At 42.5% G+C, this 21489-nt stretch overlaps 1 protein-coding gene and 1 long non-coding RNA gene across 2 annotated transcripts; one reads left to right on the top strand and one right to left on the bottom strand.

Annotated features, from left to right (window-relative positions):
- Window positions 1-6843: 6843 nt before the first annotated feature.
- Window positions 6844-17241, top strand: rgmb (repulsive guidance molecule BMP co-receptor b). Its single transcript, XM_080498973.1, has 3 exons — window positions 6844-7358; window positions 12371-12912; window positions 14881-17241. The coding sequence occupies exons 1-3, from the start codon at window positions 7241-7243 to the stop codon at window positions 15640-15642; spliced, it is 1422 nt and encodes a 473-aa protein (XP_080355099.1). The 5' UTR covers window positions 6844-7240; the 3' UTR covers window positions 15643-17241.
- Window positions 17242-17381: 140 nt separating this feature from the next.
- On the bottom strand, window positions 17382-19317 carry LOC308132034. The gene is made up of 5 exons (XR_013936675.1): window positions 19222-19317; window positions 18103-18414; window positions 17987-18028; window positions 17808-17913; window positions 17382-17705 (listed from the first exon to the last, which is right to left on the bottom strand). It is a non-coding gene; the product is annotated as an uncharacterized lncRNA (long non-coding RNA).
- Between the last annotated feature and the right edge of the window lie 2172 nt (window positions 19318-21489).

Genomic DNA, 21489 nt, shown 5'->3' on the forward strand with positions numbered 1-21489 from the left:
AGGGAAGAGAGGGGAGGGGAGGCTTTTTCCTTCTCCCACCCCCCCGCCCCCCTTCTTCCATCTGTATATCTGTCAGGTTGTGAGCTGCTGGAATGTGAGGGGCTCACCTGTGTTTGGACTTCCTCCTCACAGACAGGTATGAGCATATGACCCCAAAGTATGAGTGATTTATAGCTTCCCATACCTCTCTCTCTCTCTCTCTCTCTCTCTCTCTCTCTCTCTCTCTCGCTCTCTCTCTCTCTCTCTCTCTCTCGACGGAGAGTTTTGTGTTTGTGTCTGGAGGATGTGCGTGGCCCAGCAGGAGATGTAAACTGACCATCTGTAACCACGAGGCTGAAAATATCTGACAGGCTTCAGCCTACGCACGTGCACATCAACAAAGTACCCTACCCTGTGTGTCAGATGGTTGCGATCAAAGTCGGCCAGAAATCAGATACAAAGCCGGGGAATGATACCAGCGCGCACACAGATGCACAGGCTTGCAAAAGGCTTGAAGTTTCTGGAAACACTGGACTTGTGCAAAAAAAAAAAAAAAAAGAAAACCCGTGTCCCCAAAAATGATTCAGGACCTCTGCTTGATGTCTGCTGGCAAACTGACTGACAAAACAAGCTTCGCCGCGGAGCGAGCTGGAGGCAAGAAGGGAGTTTTAATAGCGCGTCTTTGTCTCACAGCTGCCAAATATTCACCCTGACCCAAACCAAACTACAAACCCATGATCCTCATCTGCCCTGCGACATCCTTCAGCTGTTTCCTTCTTACTGCTCCGTGTGTGCAAATGCATGTGTGTTTGCTCAGAGAAAACAGAGGCTTCATTGTCACTGTGCCGTCTGATGCAGCTGTGAGCTCTTCAGATGTTTTTACACAAAGGATGAAATGATAGAGTGAACAAAAAGAGAGGGAAAACAGATGATCACAAATATATTCTATACTATTTCCAAAAAACATCTTGTCCGTGTAAGTTTATTTAATGTATAGAAGTTTAAAAATGTGTGTAATAATAATAATAATAATAATAATAATAACAACAACAACAACAACAACAACAATAATAACACTAATAATAACACTAATAATAACAATAACAATAACAATAATAAGAATAATAAAAATCTCAGCAACAGCTTTCATTTTGAAATCAAGGCTTTTCAGATACAACCTAACTTTAATTGGCAACAGTAAACCCCAGCATTCTGATCTAACAATGAACCCACTCTCAAAAGTAATGTGTTTGGACTGTCAAGGGGTATTTTTTATTTTTTTTAAATACTTATTTTGTAAACAGAACAAGAGCAATAACATCAATATATAAATATATGAGTAAATGAATGAATTCATGTAGTATTAAATACAAAAGTATTAAATACAGTGATAAATAAGCATCCCAACACAATTATCCCACAAATTTAACAGAATATCTGCAAAATACATCATGTCCTAATAGCTCAAAGTTGCAGCGTCTTCATACTAAACACATTATGCTGCTTTTAACAACAAATAAAAAAAGAGAAATCAACTTCTATTTCGATAAGTTGTGCACAATAGTGTTCTGGTTTACTTCAGTACCAGTCAATCACTGCACATCAATGAACAGGTCGGGGAGACAGAGCCCAGAGCTGGGAGTGTAAGGAGAGAAGGATCAATGTGATAATCTCTCTCTCCGGGCTGCATTGAGGGAATCTTCGCCCACCGATCTGAGTTCTCTGATGACGCGACGTTTCTCTTCAGCATTTTAAGAGATAAACTGAGCCCACTGATAAGCACTCCTCCTGTTCCATGCTGACACTTTCTGCATTGATGCAGCTGAAACCAACCTCACTTTTCTCCTCTCCATAGTGGGGAGAAATGTGCAGAAACAGGCCCGCCTGATAAGGCCAACTCAGGTGAAATGCCACATGAGTTTGGCTCCGGGAGGTAAGCAGCTATCAAACGGCCTATTAAAGGATTCAGTTTCCACTCGCGTTACGAAAGGGCTTTGATACCTGGATTTTATCTGTTGTGTTATCATCTCAGATCAGGAGTGCAGACACACACCTGCACTCTCCTGTTGCCTTTACCTCATATCTCTGAGTCGGGAGTCAGGTGTGTGGGATTTTTGTGTGTCGCTGGCACAGACAATGAGCAGAGCGGGAATGATTGGGGTGTACTGTTTACTAAGTGCAATCGGTGTGATTTTATTCTTGTCTTACATGCATGGATTTGCATTCTTTAGCATCTTCAGAAAAAAAACGTTTTTGAATGACTTTAGTGATTTGTGAAGTGTCTTTGTAATATCTAAAAGCTCTTGAAGTTGTGATACATCTGTTCTGCCCTCTTATCAAATAATATAAGCTTATAATTGACACTGATCTCCTGTTTTCCCTAAACAGACAGATGTATTTTAAGGATTGCTCTTCAACTGACCGCATGATACTGCTTAAGTTGAAATACTGCAGTATGAATAGTGTGCAGTCAGAGCATTTTGCAAAAGAAAAGTAATGTATATTTACTTAGAAGGAAGATGAATGAAAACTTCAAACATAAAACCCGAATCTTTTTTCACATGTTTGAAATAATGCAAAACTTTAGCACTCAGCCACTCAGCCACACACACTCACATGCACACACAGGTGCGTTGTTGGGCCGCGTGAGCTGCTGAATGACTGGAGCGGCGGTGTGGTGAGAGGGAGGTGGAGAGAGGTAGAAGTGGAGAAGGGAGGCAGGGGTGTAGAAGTGAAGACAGGTTGGATGTTCAGAAACAGACTGTCTTTGTGCCGGGGGCCAGTGTGTGTGTGTGTGTGTGTGTGTGTGTGTGTGTGTGTGTGTGTGTGTGTGTGTGTGTGTGTGTGTGTGTGTGTGTTCTCCGGCCTCAGCTGTGGTGTAATTGATTAGACGAATTAGTGCGAAATATAGAATTAATCTCCACGAACAGGGTCGTGTGTTATCTCGGTGTTTCCCTGTATGCGGGCAGATGCGTGATTAGAATGAAATATGAAATTAGCCCTGATTAATAGCGCCGTGCTTACACGTGTAATTGAATTGGACAATCTGCATCCAGCATGAATGAAATGTTCACCTGGTGTGCATCACCGTCTGGATTGGTGCATCGCAGGCTGTCATCCCCACAGAGACTATTTGTGTCACGGCACTGCTTTCAGTCGCAAGATGTTATTTTAGGGATGAACAGCTGGATGACAAGTTGATGTTAACCCACTGACTTCCTGTTGATGCTATTTTATTAAACCTATTTTTGTAATTTATTTTTTTTAATTTTTTGAACGAGCAGTTTGTTTTAGACTGGTTGTACATATTTTAAAAATGCACTTTTTTTTTAAATCAATGCGGATTTACAAAGTCACTGATACCCTTGTCTTCCCTTGCAAAGAAGATAGTGTCGCAAACAGTAGAACATTAAATAATGTCTTATCAGATATCAAATGCAATAAAACTACGTCAAGAAAAAAAAATTATATGCACTATATGTGTGCAATAGTTACACCGACACATACAAGTCTTGAAATGTGTCTTGTGAAATGTGAAAACATTATATTTAATACATTTTCTTCATTCCAGATGTTAAACATAGATTCAACAGTGGGACCATGACAAGAAATATGAAGCTAAGTGAAAAAAATTTTTTTAGCAAATGAAGCCGCTGTTCAGTATCAGTGGAGTTTCAGGAAGGTTTAACTTAAACTGAGTATTGTCAGAAAAAAATATCAACCCGTAATGAGTTATAAAGCATGAATTTGCAGGATTGCAACTTCATGCTTGAGTGTTATATTACATATTATGAGATGGAATCATTCATTCACCACATTGAACTCAATTGAAATCATAATAAATTGTAAATCTTTAATGGACTAATTGTGGTTGTGGCTTCGCTGATAGAGTGATTTGTCCTTCAATACAGAGAACCTCCATCTCAAGCACTGTTTATGTCAGTTGTCCGTCATTATAGCAGTGAGAGGAGCTATTACTAGTTTTACAATTCACATGTATTCAGAAAAGCAATTCAGCCTTGAAATACGTTCATGTAAACGCTTGGTGTTTGATTCAAACCTTCAGAATATATGGCCCCAACAAAAAACTTTAAATTGCGTTTCTTGTGTTTCTTTTGATTGTATTTTGAAAAGTCATGTTGAGAACCATGACTGGATTACTTGATAGTTCAAAAAGTCATTTGGCTGATGGAGTTTCTTGTTGTGCATGCCCTCCCCACACACCAACCCTGATATTTATTAATGTGGCCTGCAGAGGAATGTCGAAACTTGAACGCCGCGCCTGATACAAAATCCCTGAAACCTGAAATGTGGAGGAATTCACCTTGTGCTGGTGGGCTCATTTATTTGCCTTGACTGGTTTGCCAAGAGATAAAGCAATCACACAACTTTATAGGCTACATTTTAAAATGGAAGTATCAAGTAGCATCAACTGCATTACAAGAGTCAAAATGAAGTGCTTTAAAACTGGACTCATTGGTCGTCCTTACATAAGCTGATAAAGCTCAGCTGCTGCTCCTCAGACCGTTCAGTAATCCTTCCTGCTTCCCTCAGGATCACGTCTCATGCTTTTTCGACACTTTAGTGTGTTTACCTTTTCCAGGCATGCAAATGCCCGAACTTAAGTGTTCTCATCCACACATATGTTACAATACTGACAGCGCATTCGGCAATATTTCCACCCTCGTGGATACACACACACACACACACACTTTGCAGACTTCCTCACTGGTGAGGTCAGGGGCTTCTGGCACAAACAGGAAGCTCGTATAATCTAATATCACAGCCTGTTTGAGTTGCACACATGATCTCCTGTGGCCACACTTACTGTGAAGACTTCATGAGCTTTACAGAGTCTGAGTGTGTTTATTTTACTGACACAGTCATTATGGAACAAATGGCTATGACCAACTGGTTCGCTGTGATGTGAGCACATGAGTCATATTGAAGTGAAACTGCCTCAACTTTGACGCACAGCATGTAAAATAGCAGCCACAGTTGTGGAGGTATTTACTTACTTGATAACACACACACACACACACGCGCACACACACACACACACACACACACACACACACACACACACACACACACACACACACACACACACACACACACACACACACACACACACACACACACACACACACACACACACACACACACACACGCTTGCATTCACAAATGTTCGCACACAAGTATGTCACAATGTGTTGGGGAGCCTTGCACATACAAATAAGGACACAAAAGAAATTTTGCATTCAAGCATACGGAGTGAAAAAATGATCTTAAACTTTGCACACCGCCATGCTGACTTTGAAAAATCTGTCCAGCTTCATAACCTGTATAGGAAAGAGTAGATTTGGCTTGGACTCAAATCCCTAGCTATAAAAAAAAAAAAATTCCACCTGTATGTCCCTGCCAGAAGGTGGGTGTGCAGTTATTCATTTATGAACTGCAGCTGTAAGTGGAGGGGACAGCAGTGATAGGAAAGTACACACTGTTTTGTATCCAACGTCTGTCACTATCTCAGGGGACTGTGAGCTTCACATTGTCTACTAATGTAGTTTTTGGTGGTTTTGTTCCTTTTGATTTTACAGATTTCCTGGAGCTTCACTGCAAACTCTTCAGCTGATTGTTATGTCTGTACTGCTTTATATCACCCACCTGGGTCCTTTCACATGTTGTCACGCGCTGTCCTTGCACCGCATTTATGCTTACATCAGTGAAGACTAACCTGCACAAATCCAGAGGTCAAGACAGAGATGGCCTTTCTGCAAAGTAATGAGAGGATATTCAGTTTCTTGTGGTTTCTAATCTCCGCCCAAAGCTTCAAGCATGGACTTAGACTTGGCTTCAATTAAAATGTCACCCAGCAAATATCCAGCTCATTTGGTCAGTCAACCAGATACATCAAAGGGTTTGTGCTTTAGATTATGACTGTGAGAAAAAAAAAAAAAAAAACAAGGAATAATTTAACATGCGAAGTATGAGGAGGATCATACATGTCTATTTACTGAATAGCTCAGGAAAATATTCACATATTTTCTGTATGATAAATTAAAGCACAAAATGTGCAAGCAGCTTTACTTGTGTATGTAAAATATTGATTTTATTTGACCTCTCACTTTGTCCAAACAAGCTAAATGCCTTCATTGTCTTAGCGTCAAACATAAACCTTGTGTGTTAAACTTATCTGAACATAAAACATTATTTTATTGCTCCTGTGCTGATATTCTTATTTATTTCCCTCAACAAACAGGTTTGTGACAGGTTATGTCATGCTGTCTGTAGAGCAAGATTGATCTTTCTCGGAATGGATTTCACAATAACAGCTGATACAGACTGTAATTTAGTCCCAACTTTCTTCTTGGGAAGATAAATTTGTTTTTGTGCTGTTCAGGTGAACAGATTCATCTTAATGTTGCATTATAAATGCTCTGCATAAAGGAAAAAGAGAATATGCTATATTTGTTTTGTTTTATAAACATGGAAAAAGCGGGAAATGAATTATAGTAGAGACTAATTTATTTGTCACTGCTTCCAAAGACAATTTCAACACCGTGCTATTCTATATAAACAGTGATTTAATGGCATCGCAACAACGTTTTACAACTCGTATTACCTCTCCCGCTCCCTCTCTCTCTCTCCCTCTCTCTCTCTCTCTCTCTCTCTCTCTCTCTCTCTCAGTAGGCGGGTTTTCCGCCAGCAGCGTTTGGTTGATTCTCTATTGATTTGTCGAAGGGGAGAGGAGGAGGTGGAGAAAGTGAAAGAGGGGGAGTGGTGGAGGAGAAGGGAGTGAGCGAGAGAGGGAGAGAGAGAGAGAGAGAGAGAGAGAGAGAGAGAGATGTGATTGAGCGAGGGACGAAAGAGAGGAGCGCGAGCACAATCCAGGCAAAAGTCCGACAGCTGAGCGAGCGCTCCTAAATCACGTGGAGCTGTGGATTTATCCAGAGGAAAGAAAGTTAAAGTGTCGTCAAAGTGACTTTTTTTATTTTTATTTTTGCTCTTAGTTTTTGTTTTTCCTCCTTTCTTTCTTACTTACTTTTTCTTTTTTTGTGTGCTTTCCAACCCCCTCCGCCCTGCATTCCGCGGAGCAGCTGTGTTTTAATGCCCCTGCGCACCCGAGAGCCAGAGGAAGGAGAGAAGAGTGAGGAAGAAGGGGGGAGGAGGAGGAGTGAGGAGGCCTGGCCTGGACACCACCCCTCCTCGCCCTCTGGAGGTCTGGCCACTCTCCCCTCCTGGCCCTGCATGGACGGGGATGGGGAGAGCCGGATGCTGTTGCCGCGGGGCTGAGCGCCTCGCCTCCGCGTCTCTGGTGCGCCGCTTCCGGCCACTGCTGCTGCTGATCGTCGCTCTCTGCTGCGGAGCTCGCCGAGGTAGTAAACCCACCGCAACTCCTCCCGACACTGACCTGTCATCCCGACACACTTTTTTTTTTTGCAATCAATTGTTCGCGCTCCATTCCACCAACTAGCAACACTTTTTTTTTTTTTTTTGCAGTGTAGTCTCGTGCACTTGGGTGATGATCTCGGGGACTTTTGCTAAGTTTTTTTTTTCCTTTTAATTCGGCGCTTTGTAGTCTTTGGACTGATCCCCGTGCTTGGGGCCCAGTGCTGCCTGACAATGGCTCTCTCTAAAGCGGCAGTGCAGCAGTCTGAGCACGGATCGAGTTTCTCCTCCTCTCTCCTGGGCCGTCATTCTCCTGTCTGCCCATTAATGGCTCATGGAGGAGGGGAAGAGGAGAGAGGAGAAGGCGACTACTTCTCCTGCGCATAAACGGCACATTTATTCCGTGCAATCTACAGGAAACGACAGACTGCTTCTTCTTTTTTTACCTAATCCAAAAAAGTTTAAATGTGTTCAAACCTCCAGTATATGCTCGTGCAAGGCAGGATGGCAAAAATCGTTGGGTTATATATTCATCAGATTAAATTCTGATGAATATATAACGGGGAACAAAAGTAAATAAATTCCTCCTTGTGGATATTTTATCATTTGGCATTCATTATCAAAAAGCCTCTAATCTTAAGATAATTGTTGGCTAAAAGATAAACAAACAGGCTGTTAACTGAGTAATAAATATCAGTATGCCTGCAAGGACTTTTTTTTTTTTTTTTTTTTACAATAGTATAAATGGCAACTATTCTTTATAGCTGTTTTCCCACATTGCAAGCTTGTTGTGTTGCTTTTGGTGAAAGTGAAATGATGGACTCTTTCTTTTTTCTTCTTCTTCTTCTGTTGTCTGTGCGTGTTTCTGTGTGTGCAGGGGGTCAGCAGCTTTAACAGGCTGTCTGTTGAGCAGTCACACCTCCAGTAATTAGTTTAACACAGCTCAGGCAGCGGGACCAAACCGCCTCTGCATACAATTTGGTGGTAACAAGAGAGACCCGCTTCACATTAAAGACGCTCTTGGCACATTACTGCGTGTGCGTCACCTGGAAAGAATGTGTATTATTTAGTCTGGTGCGCCAAAACACAATGTTTCATTTGTTAAAACTTGCGCATGTTTGTAGGTGTTTCAGGTGTATTTTGCTTGTGAGCTGCAGCTGTCTGCTTCCATGTGGCTGTTTTATTTGGAGGGGGGGCAGGAAGGAGTGTGTGGAATGTTGAGTATTGTTCGCAGCATCTCGTGGTGAGTGGATGCTGTAGTGAGGTCCTGTAAAGCTTTGTATCTCTAAGCTTTGGGAGGCTGTTTGTGTGATAGGAGCTCTGCATGTGAGAGAGTGCACACAACAGTGTGATCAATAAGCACTTCACAGGCCATTCCCTGAGCCAGGAGATGATCCCAGTAGATCTGTTTTCTGATCTCCAGAGATCAAAGAAGTTGGGGGCAGCAAGATTGGGAGACAAAGAATCGCTAGAAGGAGGAGGGGGGGTCCTTTGACCTCTGTCTGATGGTAGAGACGCTGCCTCGGGACGATGAGGACGGTAGGTCGGGGAAATCAGGCCGCGATGGCCACCGGCTGAAAACAGAAGCATGCTGATGGAGGCAGGTGATTGGAGCTGTAAAGAACATCTGACAACAGATGGGGGGGTTTAAGACAAAAGACGAAATCAAGCCCAGGAGATGATGAAGTCGGTTGCAAGTGAAAACAAGAAGCTTAATGCAGGACTTGGAAGCACTGAGACCCCTACCGTGTCGATCAGAGGTTTACCTCAGTGACTGATACAAGCCCACCTCTGAATTTGTCAAACACGGTAGTTAGTTGCTCACATGTGGAGTTCTTTATTCTCTTTCCGAACAGTACCTTCCAGTCAATTCAGTATTCATCACAGAGGCTCGACTTAGTGGAAATTGCTTATTTAAATGCATAGATTGGATTTTCGTTTTTTTTTAAGTACACCTATGAATACTTTAGAACGAGGTTTAAGAAGATGATTTCACAAAAGGGAGATCATGGGAAGCCTTGTAGAACAGAAATATGGAACACAAGCTTTAATACTGAACATGATAATATCCAGAGCGTCAATAATCATATGAAAATCCCCAATTTGCTTTATTTATTCATGCAGGGACTAGTGTGAAGTCAACTGAAGAAAAACACAAGAGGAGCTGGTGTAATCTGCAGAAGCTACTATGGTTTAAAGTTTTGTATAGGAGGTTTGAACTCGAGTCATTCTTTTTCAAGTTTAGTTTTCTTCATTTCACATCAACTTACTGATTGAATGTTAGTGGAAAAAAGTACTTTTTGTTTGTTTTTTGGGGGACAACTCATGATCCTGATACCTTCTGAAAGGGAATAAAGTCACTCTGATTGAATTGGGAGCCGTTCTTCGGCAGTGCGGGCCAGATAGGAGGAGAAAGAGGTGGTTGGTGTGCGTATCAAAGACACAATGTGTCCTCAGTACTCTAGTGTGTGTGTGTGTGTGTGTGTGTGTGTGTGTGTGTGTGTGTGTGTGTGTGTGTGTGTGTGTGTGTGTGTGTGTGTGTGTGTGTGTGTGTGTGTGTGTGTGTGTGTGTGTGTGTGTGTGTGTGTGTGTGTCACTGTGGACTGGTGTCAGTATTTAACAGACAAGAGAGAGATTTTGAATCCTGGTGTGAGTGGGGGATTGTACCCTACACCCTGATTTAAAAAAAAAAAAAAAAAAATCAGAGCAGTACTGCCCCCAAATGGTAGCAACCAGCTCTGCCCCCCCCCCCCCCCCCCCCCAAAAAAAAAGCAAATCTGCAAAGAAAAGCTGGAATGTGCTCTTATACTTCTGTGTGTGTGTGTGTGTGTGGGGGGGGGGGGGGGGGGGGGTGGTAATTATTCAGTCGCAACTTACTTATGGTTGTTATGTGGCTCCTTCACATTGAGTGAATCTGTTTTCTGTAAAGAATCCATGCACTTTCTGCTTTTGCTTTGGCCATTAGGAGATCATACCACCATCTGAAGATCTGTGTGTGTGTGTGTGTGTGTGTGTGTGTGTGTGTGTGTGTGTGTGTGTGTGTGTGTGTGTGTGTGTGTGTGTGTGTGTGTGTGTGTGTGTGTGTGTGTGTGTGTGTGTGTGTGTGTGTGTGTGTGTGTGTGTGTGTGTGTGTGTGTGTGTGTGTGTGTGTGTGTGTGTGTGTGTGTGTGTGTGTGTGTGTGTGTGTGTGTTGCACTGCAGAGCCTCTCTGTTTCTGGCCTAATCTAATAGGAGCACGCTGTGACTGATGCATTAGGTCTGGTCTCTAATCTCACTCTGACTCTCTGTCCTCTCTCTCTCTCTCTCTCTCTCTCTTTTTCTCTCTCTCTCGCTCGCTCTCTCTGGTGATGTACGCTTTGGGCTGGTTTGACCCCAGTTGTCTTCAGAAATGCACAATGACATCAACCATAAGAGGGATTTTTAAATGGGATAATCTTTTTTCTTGATTTGTGTACAATGACAGAATAATCAGTCTGCTGATTGAAATTCCAAGTTAGTTACCTTGTTTAATCATGTGTGTCCTTTGCAAAAGCTACACAAGTTCATACATTTAATCAGCACCCTTCTGACCTTTGTGTATCAGCAGGTTGCACTGTTACAAGCTTCACATAGTCGGGGCGAATACAATTTGATTTCGATTTATTATTGTGTCACACGCAAAGACGGTATCCAGCTCGAAAAGAAAAACAACACAAGCAGTGTAGCAGCAACAATTACATGTGATACTGAACAAATAGGCCGTCCTTGATGCTTTCTCCAATACTTTAACCCTCTCTTTGACTTTATGCCTGTAGAATGCAATACGGGCATACTTTTAATTCTTTTTAATCCATATACTGGTCACACTAGTGAATCTTGTCTGAGAGGAACAGTGGGCTGCCACAATAGGCGACAGTAGTTGACCTATATGAGTACAAAGGTTTATGTCTTTGCTCATGGATTTAATTTTAGGAGTAATAAACAGTCCAGGATGTATTCATGTCCTTTGAATTGTTAAAGGGATGAGGTTTTTAATCTGGTATTATCAAGGCGCAAGGTTTAACTCTTTATTCAGGAAGTAATCATAGTTAAACCAACAAGTTTACATGATTGGATCTTTTTCATAGGAAAAAAATATGATAGAAAAAACTAATCTGGTGGCACTGTATGTATTCAGTCGTCTGAGCACATGAAACCAGTCCATCCACAGTAATTGAAATGATGAGAAAAATACTGCATATTCCATTTGGAGGATGTTCTCATCCATAATCTACATTTGCTCTGTTTTAAACTTTTACTTTAAGATGACTTTTTAGGTGAATGCTCTATAAGTGTTTTAGGACTGCCTTGAATAATCACAAAGGAAGAAACGACACCTTAAGTCTTGAAATATTTCTCAATATTTTCCTTGTGTAGAAATGTTCTGTTCAGCGGCTGATATCGATAAATATACAGAAATGTCACTTAACTCGACCAATTCAAAGAGCCAGTTTCCCTCTGGCATTGTTGTAATTTGCCAAAAAGTTCCAAGCTACGGGCGGGATTACTGATGTCAAACGGTCGTCTAAAGGGGTTTGAGATGTTTGTATGTGCATCACACCTGCAGCGTCTCAATTCCCTTGTAAATAATCCAGTCCTGTTATGTGCTGCTTGGCTATACAGGCGTTGTTATCTCACTTGAGGGGGAAAATGTGCTTCATGTTTTTTTTTTTTTTTTCTGTAGCTGCTCTTTGGTTTATTACACTTGAGTTTTATTACACTCACACAGGAGCGGCGCTGATTGATCAAGAATTTCAATCAGCAGCTGATTCTCTTTCTAGTTTTATAAGGTCACAGTGTAACGGGCCTCTTCTGTCATGCGTTTTAAGATCAAAGCCTTCGCCGCTCCGTAACCCGCGATAAGATAGTTCATACTTTGAATATCATCAATAGCATCTTTCTTTGTAGCTGTTTTCACGGTTTTATTTTCGCAATCGTGTCGCTTCCCGGCAGATGTCTGAGTCTTGTGTCTTCTCTCCAGGTCAGTGCCAAGTGGCCGCCCCACAGTGTCGCATCCAGAAGTGCACCACCGACTTCGTCTCCCTGACCTCCCACCTGACCCCGGCCGTGGATGGCTTTCACACCGAGTTTTGCAAAGCGTTGCGCGCGTACTCGGCCTGCACCCAGAGGACAGCCAAGTCCTGTCGGGGAAACCTGGTGTTCCACTCGGCCGTGCTGGGAATCTCGGACCTCATGAGCCAGAGGAACTGCTCCCGGGACGGGCCCACCTCCTCCACGCATCCGGAGATCCAAATCGAGCCGTGCAACTACCACAGCCGCACCCAGCACGCTCACACCCACTCACACACACACACACACTCCCACACACACTCCCACAGCCACTCTCGGCCTGCGTACCTGTTCTGCGGCCTCTTTGGGGACCCGCACCTGAGGACGTTTAAGGACAGTTTCCAGACTTGTAAGGTGGAAGGGGCTTGGCCTCTTATTGATAATGACTATCTGTCAGTGCAGGTCACTAATGTTCCAGTGGTCCCTGGCTCCAGCGCTACAGCAACCAATAAGGTGAGAACTGGGCTTTTGAGGTCTAATTTGCTGTTATTAAGGCTGTAAGAGCCTCCTAAGTGAGAGCAGCTGGTGTAATCTGGTTTGTTTCTGTGTGTTCCGAGTTGCTTTTCTGTGTGTCAAGAGTAGAAATCTTATCAATGCAAGACTGGAAAACACCCTTGTTCTTCCTGCTCTGCTTTATTCAGTCTCTTTCTGTGACTCTCTCACACCCAGAGACTCACAGGTGTGAAGCAAACGGTCGCAATCTTGTGACCGTCTCTCGTGACTGAAGCAGTGTTGGAAACCTAACTTGGTTAATGGCTGCATGGAGCCTGACCTCTAACAACATGGAATGAAATGTGTGAATGGACCCACTGTTTACTTATGTGTATGTTTGTGCGCACATGTGCGGGTGTGCTTGTCGCAAGTTCACGAGTGGCACTCCTTGCTGCCAACTTGCAGCGCAGTGTGTGTGTGTGTTAAAGGTTCCCGCACAACAGAAAAAAAAGACACACAAACTTGCACGTCTATACAAAACACCAAATGGACAAGGAGCCACACAAGGTGATCTTTGTGGCGTTAAAGAAGCAATGTTGATGTTTCCCCCGATGATCTGCCCTCTCCAGCTTAGTCGATAGCTTTAATTATTAAAGCACACACACACACACCCATGCATACACTTAGTCATGCACATGCAGGCAGAAACACCCACACACATTAAGCAAATACTGGGGTTGCTGCACAGTGGAGCATAAGGTTTGACCTTGTGTCAGAGGTGGGGCAAGTTATTAGTCACGATTATTAGGGACTCACACAGATTCTCTCACGCGGACATACACACACACACACAAATGCATGCATACACATTAACAGCCCTCCAGGCTTAATGGCCTGCCAGGCCTCATTCCTCACGGCTGTCATGTGAACAAAGCAGCCATTCACCGGAACTGTGATGCTAGTGCTAACTGTAATGCTCACACCACACCCTGCATCCACCACAGCTTCCAGTCACCACTGGAACCCTGTGTGTGTGTGTGTGTGTGTGTGTGTGTGTGTGTGTGTGTGTGTGTGTGTGTGTGTGTGTGTGTGTGTGTGTGTGTGTGTGTGTGTGTGTGTGTGTGTGTGTGTGTGTGTGTGTGTGTGTGTGTGTGTGTGTGTGTGTGTGTGTGTGTGTGTGTGTGTGTGTGTGTGCGCGTGTCTGTGTGTGTTCATGTGTCAGCATGTTTGCATAGCTGTGTCAAATTACAACTTGTTAAAAAGTCATTAAGTCATTTCTCAAATGTCATGCGATGAGTCAAAAACCTGTTTATTGGTTAAATGTTCATATTTGAGTGCAACCAAAGAATTTTTTTGGGGTGGGTTTGAATACCTATTTGAATAAACAAACATTAACACTAGATTTAATCAGCAATTAAGTTCCGTGCATCAAGTAAACCGTTTTTGGAAACGATTCAATTCTGATTCTTCTGCCAGTTGTTTTCACAATGAGCTGCTTAATATGCTTTGTATATACAATCTTAACGAGAGATCATTTCAATGTTTCTAGTATCTCACGGCGTCTGTTGATCAGCCAGGTGACAAAGGACTGAAGATATTCAACCGTCATATCAGAAAAGTCACAAATGGTCTCACTGGAGGCTAAAACCCTCAAACATTTAGCAGTTTTGCTGAACCAATGTAATTCATTGTCAAATAATCTTCCCTCAGTAAACTCAATTGCCAGTTGACTTCAGATCCGTCTCGTCATATAAAGTTGTATTTGTAGCATAGCTTGCGGCTAGAAAGAATTGAGTTCTTACATTGTCAGTCAGAGAAGCCACTGTAAACTTTACACCACTGATAAAACCTCTGTCAGTCATTAGCTGCTACAAAGGTAAAGCTGCATATCATAAATGCATAATGACGCAGTTAAACTAAAGTGATAAGCCCCAGACAGACACCTAACTGTCTCTCTCTCTCTCTCTCTCTCTTTTTTTTTTTTAATAGGTCACTATCATCTTCAAGCCTTATGCGGGTTGTACAGACCAGAGGGTCTACCAGGCCGTTACGGACGACCTCCCTGCAGCCTTTGACGACGGAACCGTGAGCAGCGGCGACCCCATCCACACTCCTGCGGGTGCAGAAGGCACAATGGGGAAGGTGCGGGCTCTGTGGATCTCCGAGCGCAGCCCGGGGCACCACGTGGAGCTGCACGCGGGCTACATCGGCGTCACCGTAATCGTTCGCCAGCTGGGCCGCTACTTGACGCTGGCGGTGCGCATCCCCGAGGAGCTGGCCCAAGCCTACGACGCCACCCAGGACCTGCAGCTCTGTCTGAACGGGTGTCCCAGCGGCGAGCGCATTGACCAGGCGGGGCACCTGCCCCTGCCCCTCTCCCCTCCGGCGCTCGGCCTGCAGCAGCTGCAGCAGCTGCGTCGGCCCGGCTACTCCTCACAGACGCAAACGTCCCCCTACGGGGCCGCGCGGGTTTTCGGCGTGGAGGGGGCAAAGGAGCGCTGCAGGGACCAGCTGGAGGTACAAGACATTTACTTTCACTCCTGCGTGTTTGATCTCCTGACCACCGGGGACGCCAACTTCACCGTGGCGGCGTTCAGCGCACAGAAAGACATGGAGAGCCTTCACCCTCACCGAGACAGGTGGAGGATCTACCCCCGTGGCTCGGCCACCTCCACCTTACACTCCGATATTCAACCCATCAAACTGCTTGCTCTGCTCCTCTTGTGTGCTTTGAGGGTTGCTTTTATGTAAGAGGGGGTCTTTTCGTGAACGTGCACTAGAAAGACAGTTTTGGGAGCTGTTTTTTTTTTTTTCTTCTTTGCTTAGCACTGACTTTTGAGGGGTGGTCCATGCAGGACAGACTGCATGGACAGACCTGCATCCCACCAGGCAGAAGAACCCGTCTGGAGGTGGGAAAACGCAGCAAAAGAGACGAGCTTCAGTTCGTCTTCATCCTATAGATAGAGCGCAACCGACAATGACACAAATGCTTCTGTGCGGGTGAATCAACTGTAAATAGTTCAATTTGTCTTCAGTGCACAGTGTAATTATGTAGACTTAATTTTTGTGCCATTTGATGTGATTTTTTTTGTTTTGTTTTTAATACCTCAGACAGAGGATGTTTGTTTTTACCAAAAGCACTTTATTTTTTTCTTCACAAGTCCACATCAGTGTTTTTGTTTTCACTTGCTGTCATTTCACAGAAATCTCTAGTGACCTAAGTTTTAGGGATCAGTCATTTGGTTTTCTAATCTTTTACAGTGAATGAAATACTTGGAGCCTCAGTTTTGGGTTTTTTTTTTAATCAAAAATGCATCGTTCTTCCAGCAGGCGATTTGAGTCTGCGACTCATTTTGAGTTAATGTGAGCAGTTCTGTTGAATGTATTGTGAATATTGTCACAGCAAATGCCATCAGTCCAGTTTTGTTACGATATGAATTTGTTGCTTTCTGTCAGTCCTGACTTAAACCGTGTGTGTGGGTCTGCGGGAGTGCTGCAGTGTTTTTATATTGGCCGGTGACACGTCTGAATGTGTTTTTATTTCGTCTGACTCCTATTAGAGGTACTCACACCTCTTTGCCAATTTGTCGCTGTGACTATACTGGCTCGTGTTTTCTACTCAATGTATTGTACTTAGTATTTGGGTAGGTTTGGATGGTATCATTTGAGCCAAAGACTGTTTTTATGTACAAATGAAATGACAAGTTGACACCAAACCAGCACCATTTTCCTTCTCGGAGTTTCTGAAAAGGCTTAAAACTTGCTACTGTAAATTTCTTCTTTTTTTCTCTCTCTCTTTCTTTCTCTGCCTGAACAGACAAAGCTGCTCCTGTCACATTTAGGATGCTGGAGACAAAACTCTGTGAATACCGAGAAATAATTTCACCACACTGTGTGCTGGGATTTCTGCTTCAGCATCATGTTGTGGGAATTTGATACCCACAGAAATTTCAACCCTGATGACTATGAGCCTATTGTTAAAATGTAATATTCTGTACGATTATACTCGGAATAGTTTTGATCGGCGATCTTGATCTCAGTTTCTGGCTTCATGATTCTTTGCATCATGTGTGAGTGTAAGTTTGGTGAAGAGTGACTGGTCGATGTTGAAATACTTAACTTATTTATGAACATAGTGTCCTGTAGAGGAAGTTAAGCTCCATATTCTTGCTGTTGGATAATTTAATAAAATGTCAGATGTGATTGTACTGCCACCTAGTGGTGCTATGTTGCTACGTCTATGTGTTACTCGAGGCGTTAAAAAAAAGAAAACCAAGAAAAAAATGAGGAAACAAACTGTGTCAGTGTTTTATTTAAAAAAAGCAATAAAGTTTAAACGGTTCAAGCTCACTTCATGTTCCTTTCATATTTTACAGATTTACACTTGTAAAAAACTAAACTGAAGACTTCCCACTTAAATTCTTTTTAGAAGTTCATTAAACCTGAATAGCACTGTACACACACCTTCACACAAGAGCATTAAACCATCTGTCTGAGGTTAGGAGTTGATCAGATAGCAGGTTTGGCCTCACAAACACAAGCTCCTTCCAACTGTCACTGTCGGCAGCACCTGTGTGACGTTGGACTGAAAAAGGCGCCACTTCAGATCTGCAAGATTACAGTGTACTGTGTATACTGGACATTTTCACATTCATTTGACAGTCTTCTCATGAACCCATCTGTAAGATATAAAGTTGGCAAGATGCGTCTTGAGTAGAAATACTCTGTGGAGGCTTTAGTCATAAAAAGATTCCTCCGGTCTGGATTTTCTTTTCAAGGTCACTTTGTGCTTCAGAATCGAGCTCTTCTTCAGTCTGAAAATTGAAATACATAAACGATATTCATCTTAACATTCTCTGCAATCATAAAAATAAAAATTAGGATCGTCTGTGCTTAATGCAGTTATACAAACTCACCATTTGATAACAATGTAAATGGTCATCAAAGTATTGAAGGTGATCGTTTTTATGAGAAGAAGCCTCATAGACAGTATAACCACCGTGTTTGTCCACACAGTAATGTCTGGAGATCCACATGAAGTAAATGTATTAATCTCAATGTGGGTTTTAATGATGTCCAAACAAGTGAATTTTACCTGCCACATCCTCATCTGCATTGAAAATCTCTTCATAGTCATCTGAAAAGACAAGAATCCAACTTGACATGTACAGTAACTACTGATGACACTGAGTTGAAGGTGATCCGCTTTACCTAACGAGGCGGTGTGCTGCCGCCTCTTTACTTTTGAGCGGCGTTTGTGGCCCACAGAGCAGCTGTACGACGGCCAGTCTCTGGTGGCCACTGTGATCGTAGCCACGGCGTTGTGACCCCTGTGTCTCCTGGTCGCAGCGATGCTGTACGGTGCGCTAGATATGTGGCCCTCGGACGCCGAGCTCCAACTGACCTCGAGCCGTCCTCTCCTGAAGTCGCTCACCACGCAGACCAGCAGGGTCCAGCCAAGTTTCTCACCTGACAGGTGGACTGGAGGGGCCAGAGATGCCAGCCCGTCACCATCGACACCGCCTGACGCAAACAATCAAGATGACATACCAAACAGGAGTAAGTCTTGGTCAGAGGGTTTGGAATCTTCTATGATCTGTTCCCCCTTCCGCCAACTGTAAATATATCTCTGGGCATACTATTTCTCCAAGACCAAAATAATCCATAAATCCTTCTGTTCTGCCATATAAATCAATTAAAAAAATGAAAGGATATGTATAGAAATACTTCAGAATGTCAGCATCTTTCTCTAAAAGCTTGAATAAACAAATCTCCGTCTCTCCTTATGGAATTAAACAGTCTTTTTAGCTCATCCCCAGATTGTCTGCTTTGCAGCAAAATAGGAATGACAATAAACAACAGAGTTTTTGTTCTCCCAATATAGCTGTAGCACTGAAACTGGACAAAAATAGCAATTTGAAATATGCTCCATGAGGATACTCACATGCTTTACGTGTTCATAATTCAATTTGTTATGCAATTAACATCACTGTGAGATGGCGTTCCAAATGGCTGCTTCCCGGTTAAAGACTGTCACAATACATAATCTGTACTCCTAAAGACAGAGGGCATGTTGCATAGACTTCACAATTCTATTGATTATTAATTTTGCTGCAATAATACATGAATAATGTCGGCTCGGTTCTGTATTCCAAGTCTTAGTAGTAAGGTGCTTTAGTATTCATTTGTCACTGACAACTCAAATATGACAGATGATTAAAGAAAATCTCCCTCTGAAAAGCTGTCATTAGAACCAATATTAGTTATTTATCCAACTGATGAAAAACAGACGATACAGTAAAGCATGTAGGATGAATTGAGATCATTTACCTGTCCATAAATAGATGATAGGAAGGTAAAAAAGGCTCCTTGGTGGCTCAGTCATGTCTGCTGTCGTGCGAGCGACTTGTGTTCACTGATCATTGCCTGCCCTGTGTGAGTGTGTGTTTATGTACCTCATGTAGAAGTGTGTTTAAACTGGGGCATGCCATTTGGCTGTGCCAGGAGCAGTGCATTGTGGGGGACAGACATATCATATTGTTATGACCTTATACTAACAATGGAACCTCACCCGGGCACACACATGAATACACACAAACAAACAGAGGGAGAAAGAAAGACACAGGACGGCAGCGTTGAACCCTCACATGTGAAGCTCTGCGGGATATTCACACAGAGAGAAGACAAGTGAGGACATAACTGTGGACCACAGTTGCAGAATAATAGGTCACAACTTCCACAGCTGCTGGCGGCTGCTCTGCTTGAGGTGAGAATCTAATCATACCAACACACACAAACAACAGACAACAGTCTTGTAGGTTGCACCTGCACACATGTGTGGATCCATCTTACTTTCCAGGCTGGAAGTAACTAAATACAATTACTCACAGTACTGTTACTTGAATATTTTGGAGAACTTGTACATTTCTGAGAGTTCTTTTTTTTTGTTTTGTTTTGTTTGGGGTTTTTTCCCCCAACTATGCAATTTTACTCAAATGGCAGGAGTTATGGGGTTAATCAGGAGTCCATGTGGAAACATAACCCAGTGCAGGGCGAGCATGTGTGTATCGCATTGATATATAACGAAACTTGATATTTCCAGTCGTGACAACACAGACTGGAGGCTGCAGTGGTATGTTGTGTAAATGTAGAGTTTTACTGTGAAAGTTTCAGGCAAACGTGAACCAATCAGAAACAAAAGAGGCGATGAAGCCCCGCCCATCGTTAACTTCCGTTTTTTTCGAATTTTGTTCAATAACCAGAAAACGGAAAAAACGAGTTTAATTATCTTCTTTTTTTGTTTGTTTGTTTGTTTCGTTTGTTTCTGATTGTGTGGAGTTTGCCAACAAATCAAACTAACAAAACATACCTTGGCCTGGTCAGTCATGCTGCACATTTAAAGTTGAATTTATCTGAGTAGAAACCCTTTTGATGGACGGAGACCAAACTTTAAAAAGTTGAAAATGAGAGTTGGATTCAATTTAATCCACTTTTACAGTCTGTCTTCACTCAGACTCTTTTGATAAGAAGTTACTCGTATTGATATGGAAAGTATTGCATTCACATGAAAAAAAAAATCGACTCTAAAATTAAAAATCGACTCTGTTTTTCTGAATTAATGAGATACTGTTTTCTGAAAAAATGAAAACAAGGGCTCTGTTTTTCTGAATTTTTGAGATACTGTTTTCTTGTTATTCCAAGCAGAAGCTCTGCTAGACTGTTGTAGGAAACAGCTCTCAAGTTTAATCCAGCTTTATTTCTATTTGGTTTGAGACATTCGGACACTCTTGTGTTTGTTGATGGTATTCTTATTAGTTTATCAACTTTGCACAGCCAGTTTATAACTCCAAACCGTAGTTAGGGGACACGGTTTATTACTGAGCTTTACTACCTGTGAAGAATGCCACATCTGCCCAGTTGTTCCTGGAGAAACATTACAACCACCAACAGATCCCAGCGGTGTTTACGTTTTAACAGTCGCAGGTTCCTGAGGTGCCTGTTGTCGCATGCTTTGCCTGTCACTTTAAGGGTCTGATGCATTGTGGGAAGTGGAGACTTCTTTTGGTTTTGGGTAGTTCAATTGTAGTTCAACGACGGATGGCTTCCCTGTTTCCCTTCAATCTCCTTCAAACTCCACATGCAGAATTACCCGGACTGAAAGGTTGTTATCAGCAGACGTGAGCCAAGTCTGAGTAGGTGAAGCTCAGCAGTAAAAACAGAGCCGTTTTTTTTTTTTTAAATTTCTTCAGAAAACAGTATCTCATAAATTCCCCAAAACAGAGCCAATTTTTAATTTTTTAGAAAACAGTATCTCATAAATTCAGAAAACAGAGCCAATTTGTAATTTTTTTAGAAAACAATATCTCATAAATTCAGAAAAACAATCCATTAAATTTTTTTTTTCAGAAAACAGTGTCTCATAAATTCCGAAAAACAGGCAATTTTTTTTTCTTCAGAAAACACTATCTCATAAATTCAGAAAAACAGAGCCATCTTTTTAAAAATAATATATTCTAGCTCATTAATTCTGAGATAATTTGTCATTAATTCAGAAAAAAACAGCGTCGATTTAAATTTCTTTCGTGTGAATGCAATACG

Source organism: Blennius ocellaris (genome assembly GCF_963422515.1).
Source record: "Blennius ocellaris genome assembly, chromosome: 7".
Lineage (NCBI taxonomy): Eukaryota > Metazoa > Chordata > Actinopteri > Blenniiformes > Blenniidae > Blennius > Blennius ocellaris.